General features: G+C 47.2%; 1 protein-coding gene across 2 annotated transcripts in view; it reads left to right on the forward strand.

The window, feature by feature from the left end:
* The first annotated feature begins 12,140 nt into the window (after window positions 1-12,140).
* The window catches only part of UNC5D (unc-5 netrin receptor D), a 111,498-nt gene continuing 105,440 nt past the window's right edge, over window positions 12,141-18,198 (forward strand). The window contains exon 1 of one of the 2 annotated variants that reach the window (XM_077191776.1): window positions 12,141-12,518. In XM_077191776.1, coding sequence (XP_077047891.1) covers window positions 12,431-12,518 — 88 coding nt within the window. In that variant the 5' untranslated portion in view covers window positions 12,141-12,430. The remainder of the gene's footprint in view (window positions 12,519-18,198) is intronic. The other variant, XM_077191777.1, reaches the window with a different exon arrangement.

Consider the following 18,198-nt stretch of genomic DNA (forward strand, 5'->3'; position numbering starts at 1 on the left):
GGGTCACCTTGCAGCCATCCTCGTTCATCCTGGGGCTCTGTGGGATGCCCTGAATTTCCTCCCCAGGGCTCCCTCTGGGATGGGGCAGCCCAGGGAGCTCCACGTGAGGCTCAGAGCTCATTTCCCACTTTCTGAGGTTTCTTTCCTCTCCTTTGGGGCCCCTGCCAGCCCTTGAAGGGCGAGGGCAGCGCTCCAAAGCAGGAGCTGCCCAGGGTTTCCCAGCACTGAGCATCTTCTAAACTGGAATTTCATCCTGCAGCCACGGCGAGTTCTGTGAATATCCCAAAAACCAGGAGATGACAATGGGTGAAACAGCTCCAGGAATCAGCTGACTCAAGGGAAAATAATTACTTTTACTCAGCAAAGCTGAAGTTAATATTTTTTGGAGCTCTGAGTTGCCCGATAGAAACCTCCTCAGAGAAGTTTCTCCTGATTAATCTTGGCGTTTTTCTTGCTTTGTTTTGCATCTTTTGCGTGCATTTTGTATCTTTTATTTTGTAGCTTTTTAAAAGTGCTTTGTGTGCTGTCACGATTGGCTTTGAAAGGAGAGGAAATCTCTGCTTGGCTGAGAATTTTTGGGGTTTATTCCCTTGCTGGGGCTCACATTCTAAAAGCCTGAAGTGAGGCTGTGCCTTGGTGACATAATTAACACCCAGTGATGGGATTGGCTTTAATTTCTTTTTTCCTATCAAGGTCGAGTCTTTGGCAGTGCAGATATCCCTAAGACCACACTGGAAGAATTGGGTTTGTGTGTCACCCTGCAAAACTCCTGGATTTATTAAAAGAAATTTATTTATTTATTGAAATAAATTTGTATTTCCCATGCTAGGTGTTTACCAGCATGGGAAATACACATTTCCTACTAAAAAAAAAAAAGAATCTGTATTTTGATCTGAAAGCAGCAGTGTCCTGAACTGGAGCCCTGCACATTTCCTGGGACTGGGGGAATTTTATTGCAAATCTCAGCTTGGCTCCAGACCCAAGAGCAATTTCCTGGCAGTCACATTCTCACCTTAAAATATAGTGCTGGTTTAGAAATGTGAATCTTTTTGTCTTAGTTCATTACAGCCACCCTTTAAATAATCAGTAATTACCAGCCTTTAACCTTTAGATCTAACCCGAGACAGCAGTTATTTAATATTATTTTACCTTAAGTGTTGAGGAAAGGAAGAAATCTGTATTTCAAAGCAATTTAGTCTTGGGGTTTTATCATATGATCTGGGCTTTTAACAGCTTCATAATTATTCCTACCTGGGCTGTCTCCCTCTGCCTCCCCTGCCACAAATCTTCTTTACAGCAGGATTGAGGAATTGTCTCCTTCAGCTTCCTGGGCACAGGGCAGGAGGGGAATTGAGGCAGGAAGGGGGGCCCTGGCTTGAAGCTGAAGGGAAAAATCCCTAAAAAACCCTGGAGTTCCCAAAAGTGTGCACAGAGTCCCTGCTCTGGGGTTTGTTGTGTTCCATCTTCCACAGATTGATTGCCACGGGCAGTTAAAATAGATATTGAGTGTATATTGTATAAATATATAAAATATGATATAAATATATACAATAAAATATTAAAATATTTTAAAATTTTTGTTGTAAATAAAATATTAATATTTTATTGTATAAAAATATACAATAAAATATTATTGTATATATAATATATAATATATAATATATTATATTGTACACGTTAATATTATATATTATATATTATATATTATATATTTTACATCATATATATTTTATATTATATATTTATATATTTATACAATATATTATATAATACACTGTGTATATTTATACAATATATAATATATTTTATATTGTATAAATTTAGAAATTTATTGTCACGAGCAGTTAAAATAAATACTTATTGTATATGGTATAAATATATAATATATTGTATATATGATATACAATATATTATATTGTATACATTTATATATAATATATAATATAATATTATATTATATATATTATATATATTATATATATTTATATTAAATAATATATTGTGTATATTTATACAATATATTATATAATATATGGTGTATATTTATACAATATACAATATACTTTATAATGTATAAATTTAGAAATTTATTGTCACGAGCAGTTAAAACAGATCAATGATGGCCTTGGATGATTCACCTGGGAATTTCGAGGAATGTTTGGCCATTATTTGCAATCAGTTTTTCTGCTAAAACGCCACCACAGTTTTGTATTTGCAATAAGTTTTTCTGCTAGAACACCAGCACAGTTTTTGTATTTGCAGTAAGTTTTTCAGGTAAAACATTTTGTATTTGCAGTAAGTTTTTCTGCTGAAACACCACCACAGTTGTGTATCTGCAGTAAGTTTTTCTGGTAAAACACAAATTGTATTTACAATAAGTTTTTCTGCTGAAACACCACCACAGTTTTTGTATTTGCAGTAAGTTTTTCTGGTAAAACACAAATTGTATTTACAATAAGTTTTTCTGCTGAAACACCACCACAGTTGTGTATCTGCAGTAAGTTTTTCTGGTAAAACACAAATTGTATTTACAATAAGTTTTTCTGCTGAAACACCACCACAGTTTTTGTATTTGCAATAAGTTTTTCTGCTAGAACACCACCACAGTTTTTGTATTTGCAGTAAATTTTTCTGGTAAAACACCAGCACCTGAGGCCAGGTCTGGACAAGCAAAGCCAAACCCCTGCTTTGCCGGCTCCTTTTCCTGAGCTCGGGGAGTTTTCCCTCGAGCCAGAGGAAATCCCAGTTGCTCTTTCACCCTCTTGCAGCGAGCCCTGAGCTCAGCAGACTCGGGAGGGAAATGTTTAAACTGGGCGGCCGAGCACGTTCCGGGGCCGGCTGCTTCCCTCTGCTGCACGCAGCCAGAAGTGCTCAGGAGCTGCCGGACAATTCCCTTTCTCCTGACCCAGAAATGGGGCGGCTGAGAGGCGTTTTCAAAACTTTCATTCCGGTTTCAGGTGGGATGATACAGGTGTCATAATTCACGCCTTCACAATCAGCAGCCAAGTATTTCCTATTTACAATACAGTTATATTTTCTGAAAAATCTCTTTGTGGCGGTCCCAGGACGAGGGAAGAGATGAGAGTCTTGACTCCATGTTTCAGAAGGCTGATTTATTGTTTTATGATATAGATGAAAAGAAAATGACATATTAAAATTATACTAAAGAATAGAAGAAAGGATTTCATCAGAAGGCTTGCGAGGAAAGAAATGGAATGATAAAATCTTGTGACTGACCAGAGTCCAAGCCAGCTGGGCTGTGATTGGCCATTAATTAGAAACAACCACATGAGCCCAATCCCAGATGCACCTGTTGCATTCCACAGCAGCAGATAACCATTGCTTACATTTTGTTCCTGAGGCCTCTCAGCTTCTCAGGAGGAAAAATCCTAAGGAAAGGATTTTCCATAAAATACACCCGTGACCAACTTTCATTCCATTTTCAATCTTGTGAGAAGGGTGAGACAATACAGATGGTGTAATTCATGCCATCATAATCAGAAGCCAACTATTTCCTAATTACATTATTGTCACAGTTATATTTTCTGAAAAATCTCCTTGTGGTGGTCTCAGGATGAGGTAGTTCACAGGGGTCTCAGGACGAGGGAAGGGATGAGAATCTTGACTCCATGTTTCAGAAGGCTGATTTATTTTATGATTTATATTAAAAGAAAATGATCTATCAAAACTCTACTAAAGAATAGAAGAAAGGATTTCATCAGAAGGCTCGAAAGGAATAGAAAGGAATGATAATAAAATCTTGGGACTGCTCACAGCCTCGACACAGGTGGGGCTGTCATTGGTCACCAAGTAAAAACAATTCACATGCTGGGTAAAGAATTCTCCAAATCACATTCCAAAGCAGCAAAACATGGGAGGCTGAAACTTCCCAGCTTCTCAGGAGAAAAGATCCTCACTTAAGGATTTTCCATAAAATTTGTCTGTGACATCTCTTTGCCCAGGGTTTTCCAGAGGGAGGCGGAGCTGTGGGATCGGTCCAGGACAATCCAGGCAGGGGGAGTGTCCCTGGTCAAACCCAACAGATTTGCAGTTTAATTTCATTAAATGGCTGCTTCTCCTTCCCAGGCTCCTGGGGCTGCTCAGGGCCATGTCCAGAGGAAACTCAGATTTTGTCATTGGCTTCCTGCACAATCCCAGGGTGAAAAAGCCCCCCAAGGTCCCCAAGCTCTGCCCCGTGCCCAGATCTGTCAGTGCCACCCCCAGGGTTCCTCATCCCCCTGATTATCCCCAGCACCAGAATGGGACCAAAGCATGGATTCACACAGGCAAGTCCAAATAGGGCCTGGAATTGCACAATAATTAAATAATAACGAATGCTGGAGGCAGAATTCTTCCTCGCCCAGTCGGAGGAAATGCTGCAGGTGAAATTTCAAGTGTGGCTGATTTCCCCAAATTACAAATCCAAGAGCAAATCAGGTATGAAGATGATGACATTTTCTAAATGCCTGGGCCTTGTGGTTCCTGAAACCAAGGAATGAAATTCAGCTGTGACGTTCTCCCCCCTGCCAGGTAAATGCACATTCCCCATCCTGAGCTCAGCCAGCCACTCCAGCATTTTGCTTTTTATCAGATCCACTTTGCCCTGCTGCTCTCTGTGGCTCTTTGGAACGAGCAAACACAGGGAAATGCAAATACTTGCATTGTATTTCATCTCGGATTAATGAATTAAAACAAAAAAAAATAATGTAGATTTGCAGCTCATCAGAGCTGCTGGCTTGTGACAGATCAAATGGGGACTTCACTTGAAAGCAAGTGGCTGGGAATTGTTTAGAGAAACATCACGAGGGTTTTTAAAGAGTTTTTTTTTCCTCATCTCTGAGGAGGATGAAGTTTGTCCTTTGAAATAAAAGAGCTTTTATATATATATATATATATATATATTTGAGGAGAGGAATCCATGTAAATATGGTAAGAGAGAGGGAAAAAAAGGAGGAAAAGAAGAAAGAGAGAAAGAGATGGAGGAGAGGAGAGGAGAGAAGAGAAGAGAAAAGAGAAGAGAAGAGAGAAGAGAAGAGAAGAGAAGAGAAGAGAAGAGAAGAGAAGAGAAGAGAAGAGAAGAGAAGAGAAGAGAAGAGAAGAGAAGAGAAGAGAAGAGAAGAGAGCCCTGTGACCCCTCTCTGCTCTCCCCTGGAATGCTGGTTTGGTGGGGAAGAGGTTTTACAGCAACTTCTTCTGTGAGCCAGAGGGAAGTTGCACAAGAGGAGGAGAAAATGATAAAAGTTGTCTTTGGTGCCGTGAATTTTAAAAATTCTGTGTTAGGAGTTTGGAAATCCTGCAGTGTGAGCTGTGGGAATGGCACCTGGGAAGGGCAGAATGTCCCAGGAGGAGGCTGAGAGTGCACGGAACCCCCTGGGCTGGGGGGATCCCGGGCTGAGGAGGGAATTCCAGGGGCAGGGATGGGGAAAGTTTGCACAGAATACCCAAATATCCAAATATCCAAATCATCTGTGTTTTTATTGCAGCCGGGCAGAGCAGGATCCTGGACGGGACAGGGATGAGGGAATGTTCAGGACTAATCTCCAATATCTGATTTTATTCCCAGCTTGGCAGGGCAGGATCCTGGACAGGGCAGGGATGGGGGAATGTGTTCAGAACAGGGATGAGGGAATGTGTTCAGAACAGGGATGAGGGAATGTGTTCAGAACAGGGATGAGGGAACGTGTTCAGGACTAATCTCAAATACCTGGTTTTATTTCCATCCTAGCACGGCAGGGCAGGGATGAGGGAATGTTCAGAATATCTGCTGTTATTCCCAGGGATGAGGGAATGTCCAGAACTAATCTCCAATATCTGATTTTATTCCCAGCTTGGCAGGGCAGGATCCTGGACAGGGCAGGGATGAGGGAATGTGTTCAGAACAGGAATGAGGGAATGCTCAGAACTATCTGCTGTTATTCCCAGGGATGAGGGAATGCTCAGAACTATCTGCTGTTATTCCCAGGGATAAGGAATGCTCAGAATATCTGCTGTTATTCCCAGGAATGAGGGAATGCTCAGAATATCTGCTGTTATTCCCAGGGATGAGGGAATGCTCAGAACTATCTGCTGTTATTCCCAGGGATGAGGGAATGTCCAGAACTATCTGCTGTTATTCCCAGGGATGAGGAATGCTCAGAACTATCTGCTGTTATTCCCAGGGATGAGGAATGTCCAGAACTATCTGCTGTTATTCTCAGGGATGAAGGAATGTGCTCTGTAAACGCCAGGGGATCCTGAACTCCTCCACCTCTGTGAGTCTGGGACAGCAGGGGCAGCTGGAGAGTGTCCCAAACGCCAGGGTAGAGGTGGAAAAAGCTGAATTTCAGCGCTTTGGGCCATTCCCGGTGTCCTGAACACTTTTATCTCCACAGATCCTGGCTCCTGATGGCCGGGCTGGCTCGGAGCCCTCAGCACTCGCGGAATTCCTGTGATTTGTCCGTGCCGGGGCTGCTCCGCTCTCTCTGAATCGTTCACCTGGCGCTCAGGTGTGAGCACCCGCAGCTGCTCCCCGTGCCGAGCATCAATGGCTCAGGTGCGTTTGTTCTCTTTTATCCGTGCCCACGCAGCGCTCTGTGGCATGGCGGGGATGTTCTCATTTCCCGGAGCAGCAGGAGGAGGCAGCTGCCGTTCATCTGCGTCCCCAGCCCCTCTGTGGCACGCAGGTGATGGAAATCCTGATTTATGGCACGGCACAGGTGGGGAGCTCCGAGGGCATCCAGCAAACAGCCACACACGGGGCTCACCTGGCGGCAGAGCTCTGAGCTGGGACCTCTGCAAGCTCAGCTGGAACGTCCTGCTGAGCCTCCTGGATTATTTTATTTTATTTTATTTTATTTTATTTTATTTTATTTTATTTTATTTTATTTTATTTTATTTTATTTTATTTTATTTTATTTTATTTTTTAATTTTATACTTTATTTTATTTTAATTTTTAATTTTAATTTTTATTTGATTTTATACTTTATTTGATTTTAATTTATTTTTTTATTTTTAATTTTTATTTGATTTTATACTTTATTTTATTTTATTTTATTTTTTATTTTTAATTTTAATGTTATTTTATACTTTATTTCATTTAATTTTTATTTTTATTTTAATATGTATTTATTTTATACTTTATTTTATTTTAATTTTTATTTTGATTTTTATTTATTTGATTTTATACTTTATTTTATTTTAATTTAATTTTATTATTTTATTTTAGTTATTTATTTTATTTATTATTTTATTTTTTTCTATTTTATTTTATATTTTATATTATTTCATTTAATTCTATTTTAATTATTTATTTATTTTATTTTATTATTTTATTTTTTCTATTTTATTTTATATTTTATGTTATTTCATTTTCTTTTATTTTAATTATTTATTTATTTTATTTTATTATTTTATTTTTTCTATTTTATTTTATATTTTATATTATTTCATTTAATTCTATTTTAATTATTTATTTATTTTTATTTTATTTATTTTAATTTTTTATTTATTTTATTTTTTAAAAAAATTTTTATTTTATTATTTTATTTTATTTCATTTTTTATTTTATTTTACTTTATTATTTCAGCCTGCAGCTCTCTGGGTTACTGAAAACGATCTCCACAAAGATTTCCCCTGCAGCTGGGAAGTTCAGGGAGTCAATGAGGATTGCAGGAATCTCCTCAGTGCCCAGCTGGGAGACAAGAACAAAAACCTGACAGGGGGAACAGGAGCCTGGGAGCTCCTGTGAGGTGCAGATTTTGGATTCTGGATCCTCCCAGGGGCGTTCTCCAGCTGGGATGTGGCTGCTGGGTCAAGGTTCTTCAGGAAAGGCCAAACCACAGCAACTTTCCCCTTTCTGGTTTTTATTTATTTCTTTATTTATTTTTAATTTGGTGGGGTTTTGATGCAGCTGCCTCCAACTTCCAGGAAACGCAGGCTCCAGGTGTGGGACGTGGACCAGGCCTCTGTTCCTGGAATCCCTCAAGTGCCCTGCTGTGCACAGAGCTTCACTCCTGGATTTATTCTGCATTCCTAAAGGACAGATCACTCCTGCTTGAGCTGCAGCTCAGAAGGAGCCGCCTCACCCCAAGATTTTATTTTTGTGGAATATTCTGCTTATTTCCATTTCCAAGTGCGCTGATTGAAGCCGCAGCTGCTGCCCTTATTTCTACTTTTGCTCTCTCCTTCCCCATCAGAGCTGCGTTAGGAGCTGAGCACTCGGTATTTTTATCTGAAGCACCAAACACAGACTCGGTGGCGTAGGCAAAAATCCATAATTAGTGGGGCTCGAGGCAGAAGTGGCTGCACTGACGTGGGCAGGCTCGGGAGGATGCTCTGCCATGTGAAAACTTTCCCGTGGAGCTGTCCAGCTCTGCCCCTCTGTGGGGTTTTGGTTTGGTTTTGGGGTTTTTTTTTATTATTATTATTGTTATTTTTTTTTATATTTTCCTTGGCAGCATCAAACACAGAGAAATGACCTAAAAGGCTGTTGAAGAAAATGCATTTTTCATATATTTGCTCCATGCCTTTGTGAGCTGGAGCCTGGCAAACACACGTTGGCGAGGGAATAAGGAATCTTCTGATGTGATGTGCTCAGATATTGATTTTTTCCCCTTCCCTCTCCCTTAAAATTCTGTTTACAAATTCCTTTTGCTTTAATTATTTGTTTCCTCCTGAAGGCAGCACAAAGGCAGGTGCTGAGCCCTGCTCTTCAGGACATGGCACCAACCCTGCTGCATCCTCACAGCTCCTTCCAGGCAGGGATTGCAGAACATTTTGTGCTGATTGAGATCCCCCAAAAGCTGAGAAACGAGCGGGGTTTGGGGCTGGGGGGGCTGGGATGGGGCGAGCTCAGTGCAGCTGAGGGCACGGGTGGGGATGGGCCTTGAGTATCCCTGGGATCCATGGAAAGGGAGTTCATTTCCAAAAGGGGGTGGAAATGGAGTTTATTTCCAAAAGGGGACGGAAATGGAGTTCATTTCCAAAAGGGGGTCTGGCCAACACCTGATGGGAATGGAGTTGATTTCCAAAACGGGGAACGGGGATGGAAATGGAATTTATTTCCAAAAGGGGGTGGAAATGGAGTTTCATTCCAAAAGGGGCTGAGGCCTGAGCTATGCCTTGGGTCCCAATGGAAACAAAGTTTATTTCCAAAACGGGGTGGAAATTGAGTTTATTTCCAAAAGAAAGGGGGATGAGCCCTGAGCTCTGCCCTGGACCCCAATGGAAATGAAAGTTTATTTCCAAAAGGGGGTGGAAATGGAGTTGATTTCCAAAAGAAAGGGGATGAGCCCTGAGCTCTGCCCTGGGCCCCCATGGAAATGGAGTTCATTTCTAAAAGGGGGTGGAAATGGAGCTGATTTCCAAAACAGGATGGAAATTGAGTTGATTTCCAAAAGGGAAGTGGAAATGGAGCTGATTTCCAAAAGAAAGGGGATGAGCCCTGAGCTCTGCCCTGGACCCCAATGGAAATGGAGTTCATTTCCAAAAGGGGGTGGAAATGGAGTTGATTTCCAAAAGGGGGATGAACCCTGAGCTCTGCTCTGGACCCCAATAGAAACAAAGTTGATTTCCAAAACGGGATGGAAATTGAGTTTATTTCCAAAAGGCAAGTGGAAACAGAGTTGGTTTCCAAAAGGGAAGTGGAAATGGAGTTGGTTTCCAAAAGGGGGATGAGCCCTGAGCTCTGCTCTGGACCCCAATGGAAATGAAAGTTTATTTCCGAAAAGGAGGGTGGAAATGGAGTTGATTTGCAAAAGGGGAATGAACCCTGAACTCCGCTCTGGACCCCAGTAGAAACAAAGTTTATTTCCAAAAGGTGACAGAAATGGAATTTATTTCCAAAAGGGGATGGAAATGGAGTTTATTTCCAAAGGAAAGGGGCTCTGCTCAACACCTGATGGGAATGGAGTTGATTTCCAAAACAGGAATTGAAATGGAATTTATTTCCAAAAGGGGGTGGAAACGAAGCTTATTTCCAAAAGGGGGCGGAAATGGAGTTGGTTTCCAGAAGGGGGAAGAGGAAATGGAGTTGATTTCCAAAAGGGGGCGGAAATGGAGTTGGTTTCCAAAAGAAAGGGGATGAGCCCTGAGCTCTGCTCAACACCTGATGGAAATGGAGTTGATTTCCAGAAGGGGGAAGAGGAAATGGAGTTATTTTCCAAAAGGGGGAAGAGGAAATGGAGTTGGTTTCCAAAAGGGGGAAGAGGAAATGGAGTTGGTTTCCAGAAGGGGGAAGAGGAAATGGAGTTGGTTTCCAAAAGGGGGTGGAAATGGAGTTGGTTTCCAGAAGGGGGAAGAGGAAATGGAGTTGGTTTCCAAAAGAGGGGTGAGCCCTGAGCTCTGCTCTGTGCTGGACCCTGATGGAAATGGAGTTATTTTCCAAAAGGGCGATGGAAATGGAGTTGATTTCCAAACTAAAAGGGGAATGGATTCCAAACTGCAACACCTTGGCCAGGAATTCCTCCGTGCTCCCCTTCCCCAGGCAGAATTCCCTGCAGGCACCTGATGCAAACAGGGCCTGGCTGTTCCTGCCCTGAGCTGAGGCAATCTCCACTCCTGAGCCCCAAATCCCATTTTGTGCCTTCCCCTGCCCCGTTCCTGCAGGGTTTGTGTCCCACACAGCTCTGACACACCAGATTCCCTGTGGCTTTGCCCTTTCCTCTCCCCCTTTGCCCACTGGAAAGAAAACACCATCAATTGCCCAAATCCTGTGTCCTGGCTGGATCCAAGGGCAGAGCCTGGCAGAGCTGCTGCTCTTCATGGCCACAATTCCCAATCCAGGCGCTGCCTCTGCTTCCCAACCTCTCCCTGGCTGGATTTATCCAGAGCAGCCGTGGTGGCTCCACTCAGGCACCAGAAGTTCCTGGCCTTGGACCCTTGAGGAGCGTCCTGATCAGGTGTGTGATAAAAATATAAAAATATTGAAGTGCAATTAGGTGGGGAAGGGGAAATGCTGCTGCTGCTGCTGCGGGCAAGAAAGAGAATTTTGGATCACAGCCCCCTGCAATATTGATAACAACAGCCCAGAATGGACGGGTGGGCTCGGGGGGTTTTCATCCTGTTCCTGGCCACAGGGATGGGATTTGAGGGGTTTGGGGGCAAATGTGGGAGGTTAAAGGGTGGAGCAACCTGGAGAGGGGCAGGGAGGGCGCAGGGCCACGCTTGGTGGCACAGCCTGGTGTCAACGCTTGGTGGCACAGCCTGGTGGCACAGCCTGGTGTCACAGCCTGGTGTCAATGCTTGGTGGCACAGCCTGGTGTCAACGCTTGGTGTCACAGCCGGGTGGCACAGCCTGGTGTCAATGCTTGGTGGCACAGCCTGGTGTCACAGCCGGGTGGCACAGCCTGGCCTCGGGGCTGCGGGGGAACCTCGGGGCTGCTTCCAGCGGCTCTCCCGGGCTGGGGCTGGTGGGTCCCGCAAGCCCGGGTGCAGGGACAGTGTGGGTGTGTCCGCATCCCGCACATCTGGGCGTGTCCCAGCTCACACCTGGGCATGTCCCCATCTCGCACACCTGGGCGTGTCCCCATCCCGCACATCTGGGCGTGTCCCAGCTCACACCTGGGAGTGTCCGCATCCCGCACACCTGGGCGTGTCCCCATCCCGCACATCTGGGCGTGTCCCAGTTCACATCTGGGCGTGTCCCAGCTCACACCTGGGCGTGTCCCCATCCCGCACACCTGGGCGTGTCCCAGCTGTCCCGTGTGCCCTCCCCCGCCGCACTTTGGGGGGGGGAAGGGCCGGGGGGGGGGGGGGGGGGTGCTGATGTCGCGTGTCCCCATCCCCCCCATCCCCCCCCCGCACCTGCGCGCGCGCCCCCGTCAGGCCCCGCCCCGCGCGCCCCTAATTGGCTGCGGGGGGAGGGGCGGCTCATTAGTGATGCGGGCGCGCGCCGCGGCCCCGGAGTCGGCGGCGGCCGGAGCGGGGAGCGGAGCCCGCATCCCCGGGAGCCGAGCAGCGACGGGAGAGGGGCGGGCAAAACCCCCCAAGACCGCCCGAAAGCCCGGCTGATTCTCCGGCTGGAGCTCGGCTCCGCATCCCGGGGCTCTGCATCCTGCAGCTCCGTCCCAGGCTCCGCATCCCGGGGCTTCATATCTCGGTGCTCCGCATCCCGGGGCTTCATATCCCGGTGCTCCGCATCCCGGTGCTTCATATCCCGGTGCTCCGCATCCCGGTGCTTCATATCCCGGTGCTCCGCATCCCGCAGCTCCATCCCCGGCTCCGCATCCCGCAGCTCCATCTCTGGTTCCACATCCCGGGGCTCCATCCCCGGCTCAGCATCCCGCAGCTCCATCCCCGACTCCGCATCTCGGAGCTTCATATCCCGGTGCTCCGCATCCCGCAGCTCTATCTCTGGTTCCGCATCCCGGCGATCCGTATCCCGGTTCTCCATCCTTGGCTCCGCATCCCCGGCTCCGTTCCCGGCTCCGTCCCCGGCGCTGCGGGCTCAGCATGGGCGGAGGAGCCCCGCGCCTGCACCGGTGGCTGCTGCTGCTGGGGCTGCTGCTGGGGCTGTGCAGCTGCACGGCCGCGCTGCGAGGTAAGCGGGGCTCGTCCTGCCCTCCCCAGGGCGGCTCTGGGGTGCGGGGGTCCCACCGGTTGCTGCGGGGCGGGGGGAGCGCCCGAGGATGGCGGAGCGGGAGATGCGCGATGCAGGGGATGCTGGGGACCCGCCGGGAAAAACATCGGCTGTCCCAGCGCTGGGAAAAACAAACCCGCATCCTCCCTGCGCGAGGAACATCCACATCCCATCTCCCGGAGAAACACCCGCACTGCCCTGGGCTCCGGGGGCGACGGCGCCGGGGGTCCCGGCCGTGGTCCCGGCGTGACCCTGGCCGTGGTTCTGGGGTGGTCCCGGGATGATCCCGGTCGTGGTTTCGGAGTGATCCCGGCCGTGATTCCGGAATGGTCCCGGGGTGGTCCCGGTCGTGGTCTCGGGGCGATCCTGGCCGAGGTCTCGGGGCGATCCTGGCCGAGGTCCCGAGGTGGTCTCGGGGCGATCCTGGCCGGGGTCCCGGGGTGGTCTCGGGGCGATCTCGGCCGTGGTCTCGGGGCGATCCCGGCCGTGGTCCCGGGGTGGTCCCGGTCGTGGTCTCTGGGCGATCCTGGCCGAGGTCCCGGGGTGGTCCTGGTCGTGGTCCCGGGATGGTCCCGGCCGTGGTCCCGGGGTGGTCTCGGGGCGATCCCGGCCGAGGTCTCGGGGTGGTCTCGGAGCGATCCTGGCCGAGGTCTCGGTGCGATCCTGGCCGAGGTCCCGGGATGGTCCCGGCCGTGGTCCCGGGGTGGTCTCGGGGCGATCCCGGCCGAGGTCTCGGGGTGATCGCGGCCGTTCCGCTCCCTGGGGCTCAGCGCATCCCCGCAGCTGCGGCTCCGCGCTCGGAGCGCTCCGCGCTGTGCGGGGCAGCAGCCGCGGGCATCCCGCGGGGCCGGGGCTGCCTCCGGGCCCGGGCACCGCTCGGGTGTCCCGGGACGGGCTCAGGGACCCGCTCGGGTGTCCCGGGACGGGCTCAGGGACCCGCTCGGGTGTCCCGGGTCGGGCTCGGGGTGCTCGGTCTCTCCCGCGGGTGCCTCCGGCCGATGCGCACACGCGGGTGGATCCGTTTCCCGTGTACCAGGCAGGCACTGGAGATGCTCCGAGTCCTTTTTATTTTTTGGTGATTTTATTGAACTTTTCGCTGGTGAATCACCGGAGGGCAGTCAACTCTTCAGGGCAGCCAGCAGACGATGCCAGCACCCTCGGGGTCCCGCACCCTCGGCGGGGCTGCCGGGGCTCCTCCGGGCGCTGGCGGTGCGGGGATGTGCGGGCGGGGCTCTGTCCTGCCCTTGGAGGAAGGGACCTGCTGCCGTGAGCATCTCCGTGATGTTCAGCACCAGCGATCCGGCTTTGCAGCTCCTCGCAGCCGAGCTCTCCCTTTGCGCCTCCGAGGTGTCCGCGCTTCCGTTTTCCTTTGGATTTCCTTTCATTTCCTTTGGAATTTATGGGCTCTGCTCTCTGTAGGGGAGCCCATCCTCAGGTGGAGCCACGGGCTGGAGCCTCCCTGGAGCCTCCTTGGCCCCCTCACCTCTCCCTGAATTGGCTCCAGCAGGGGCGAAGCCAGGAGGGTTTAACAGCCAAAATGTGCCCTTTTGGGGCTGTTTTGGGTGAGGAAAAGAACCTCAACCAACCCCCAAAACCCCACCAGTTTAGAGGGCAGTGAAATAAATAACCAGGGTAAAATAGAAAATAAGAATTTCTGGGTTTTGTTATCCTCCCTGGCCACCTCACCTGCCTGGACCTCTCCCTGCATTGGCTCCAGCAGAGGCAAAGCCAGGAGGATTTTGTGTAACAGCCAAAATGTGCTTTTTTGGGGGTGTTTTGGGTGAGGAAAAATACAGCCCCTGTAGGGGAGCCCATTCTCAGGTGGAGCCACAGGCTGGAGCCTCCCTGGCCCCCTCAACTCTCCCTGCATTGGCTCCAGCAAAGGCGAAGCCAGGAGGATTTAACAGCCAAAATGTGCCCTTTTTGGGGCTGTTTTGGGGGAGGAAAAGAACCTCAACCAACCCACAAAACCCCACCAGTTTAGAGGGCAGTGAAATAAATACCCAGAGTAGAATGGAAAACAAGAATTCCTGGGTTTTGTTATCCTCCCTGGCCACCTCACCTGCCCGGACCTCTCCCTGAATTGGCTCCAGCAGAGGCAAAGCCAGGAGGATTTAACAGCCAAAATGTGCTTTTTTGGGGGTGTTTTGGGTGAGGTAAAGAACCTCAACCAACCCACAAAACCCCACCAGTTTAGAGGGCAGTGAAATGAATACCCAGAGTAGAATGGAAAACAAGAATTCCTGGTTTTTATTGCGCTTTGCTCGGTGCCTCAGTCGGTGCTGGGGGTGCTCGGTGCCCCCTGCGCCTCCCACCTGGGAACCTCGGGCAGCTCCAGCTCAGGAGCTGGAATTTCACACCACGGGGCTGGAGGATGCTCCTGGCGCTGCCAAGCAACAAATTCCGGCTCTTTAATTAAAGCTCAGGTTGGAGATTTGGAGTTCTGGGCTTTGGGCACGGTTTTGAGGCAGAACAGTGATTTTTGGGCACTTTGGTGGCTGGAGCAGTTAAAGCTCAGCTCCAAGCCCGGAGCTGGGAGGTTTTGGTTTATGAAGTTGTCTCAAAGCTGCCTCAGAGACAGATTGTGCTCAGATCTCTGTTCTGAGCGGGGATTAAAGACAAATGGAGCAGTTGTAGAAACCCCTGGCACGGTGTTTGAAATCTGTTGGAATGAATATCCATGGATACCTCTGGGCTTGTGTTTTTACAGGGAAAAATTGCCCTGACAGGGCCGGTAACTGGAGGAGAGAGTCACTAATATTTATTACCTCACTGATGCCTCCAAACTCATTTCGAGCCGCGCATTTCTGAATGGAGACGTCTGAGTTCTGTGAATTCCCTGCTGCATCTCCGAGCTGTGCCTCGCATCACAGAGATCCGGCTGGGTTTGGTGCTAAACGAGCGTCGTTTGGGGATTTTTCCTGCTCGGTTTGGTGCTAAACGAGCATCGTTTGGGGATCTTCGTGCTGATGAAACGAAGCCACCCAAGGATTGGGGCGGCTCTGTGGGCAGGGAGCTGCTGGAGCAGAGATCTCCGAGCGTTCCCGTGGATTTGGGGAGTTTTTAATTGGTTTTTTTTGGCTGTGAGAAGCTCTGATCTCTGCGTGCTTACAGCAGAGCTGGACAAAGAAATAAAAAATTCTGTTTGGGTAAAACCAGCAACTTGTGCTGGTGTGGGGATGAGTCTGGCAGTGAGGGCAGGGATGGGTGCCCGGATTGCCCCTTTTGTCCTGCATTTAACGGTGGGGATTGGATGAATCCCCAATTGTTCATCCTAAAGGGGCTGGGGTTTGGGGCAGAGCCACTCCAGGGGCGGCTGTTCCTTGGCTGTGCCCATTCCTGCTGGTTTGGGGCAGTTTTGGGCAATTTGGGGGACGTTCAGCAGCTCCTGGTGGGACATTTCTGCTGTGCCAGCCCCAGCTGAGGGCGCAGGTCCTGTATCAATAATAACACAGGTTAATATCGATAATAACACAGGCTGATATCAATAATAACACAGGCTAATATCAATAATAACACAGGCTAATATCAATAATAACATAGGTTAATATCAATAATAACACAGGTATAGTATCAGTAATTATACAGGCTAATATCAGTAATAACACAGGTTAATAATAATAACACAGGTTAATATCAATAATAACACAGGATAATATCAATAATAACACAGGTTAATATCAATAATAACACAGGTTAATATCAATAATAACACAGGCTGATATCAGTAATAATACAGGCTAATATCAATAATAACATAGGTTAATATCAATAATAACACAGGCTGATATCAGTAATAATACAGGCTGATATCAGTAATTATACAGGCTAATATCAATAATAACACAGGCTGATATCAGTAATAACATAGGTTAATAATAATAACACAGGTTAATATCAATAATAACACAGACTAATATCAATAATAACACAGGCTAATATCAATAATAATACAGGCTAATATCTATAATAAAACATGATGATATCAGTAATAACACAGGTTAATATCAATAATAACACGAGCTAATATCAGTAATAACACAAGCTAATATCAATAATAACACAGGTTAATATCAATAATAACACAGGCCGATATCAATAATAAAACATGCTAATATCAATAATAACACAGGTTAATATCAATAATAACACAGGATAATATCAATAATAACACAGGATAATATCAATAATAAAACATGCTGATATCAATAATAACACAGGCCGATATCAATAATAAAACATGCTGATATCAATAATAACACAGGTTAATATCAATAATAACACAGGCTAATATCAATAACAAAACATGCTAATATCAATAATAACACAGGTTAATATCAATAATAACACAGGATAATATCAATAATAACAGAGGCTGGTATCAATAATAACACAGGTTAATATCAATAATAACACAGGCCGATATCAATAATAAAACATGCTGATATCAATAATAAAACATGCTGATATCAATACCACCACAGGCTGGTATCAATACCACCACAGGCTGGTATCAATACCACCACAGGCTAATCAATACCGCCCCTGGGGTGATTGATCTGCTCTCCAGGTGTTACCAATGGCCCAGCTGGGTATTGATCACCCAGCCCTGGGCTTCCCACGGCATGAACACAAACCCAGGCAGGACCTGGAGCTCTTGGAGCCCTCTCCTGGCTCTGCTCCATGCAGGAATTTCTGTATTTTCTGTATTTTCTGTATTTGGTCTCGTTATGGATGAAATGTTCATTAAAATAACAACCACAAGCTCTGCTCCCAGCTGTCCTCCCACTCCCCTGCAGTGCCTCGTGTGGGCTTTCCCCATCAATATTTATATTATTGAATTTCATTTTCTTTTAAATTTTATTTCAACCTCCCAGGGAACAAACTCCCTCCCCATTCCCCATCTCCCAGGGTGTGCTGCAGGTCTGGAGCTCTTCTGGGGCACTCAGGCTTTGGAAACAAGGGTTATTTCCTCCAAACCACAAGAATTTGGGGGCTCTGAATTTATATTATCGATTTAATTTTTTTAATTTTATTTCAACCTTTATATTATATTTATATTTATATTATTTAAGTTTATATTATTGAATTTCATTTTTTTTTTAATTTTATTTCAACCTTGCAAGGAACAAACTCCCTCCCCATTCCCCATCTCCAGGGTGTGCTGCAGGTCTGGAGCTTTTTTGGGGCACTCAGGCTTTGGAACAAGGATTATTTCCTGCAGATTTGGAGGAATTTGGGGTGTGGAGAGCAAAGCTGGGCGTCAGGAGTGGAATTACCGTGTCAGGGCTTCTGCTCAATCCTGGATTTTCTCGGTGTTTGTGCTGTGACAGAATTTGGGAGAGAATTCAGAGACAAAAAGTGGCGAGGCTGGCTTTGGGGCAGGAATATCTGCTCTGACCCTTTGTCAGGGACGCGTGTTCCACTCACCAATAATGTGATTTATGCCAGGATGGATAATCACCAGAGCCAAAAGAGCCCCGGGGGCCCCTGGCCGTGCATTTTCTGTATTTTTAGCCCTGTTTCTGGTGGAAGGTGGGGAGGAGGGAAGGAGCAGGATGTTGACACCAGGGGCTGCTGTTTCCGGAGGCTTTGGGGATGCTGCTGGAGCAGATGGTCCCGTTCCTGTGCCTCGAACCAC

Source organism: Agelaius phoeniceus, chromosome 30, assembly GCF_051311805.1.
Source record: "Agelaius phoeniceus isolate bAgePho1 chromosome 30, bAgePho1.hap1, whole genome shotgun sequence".
Lineage (NCBI taxonomy): Eukaryota > Metazoa > Chordata > Aves > Passeriformes > Icteridae > Agelaius > Agelaius phoeniceus.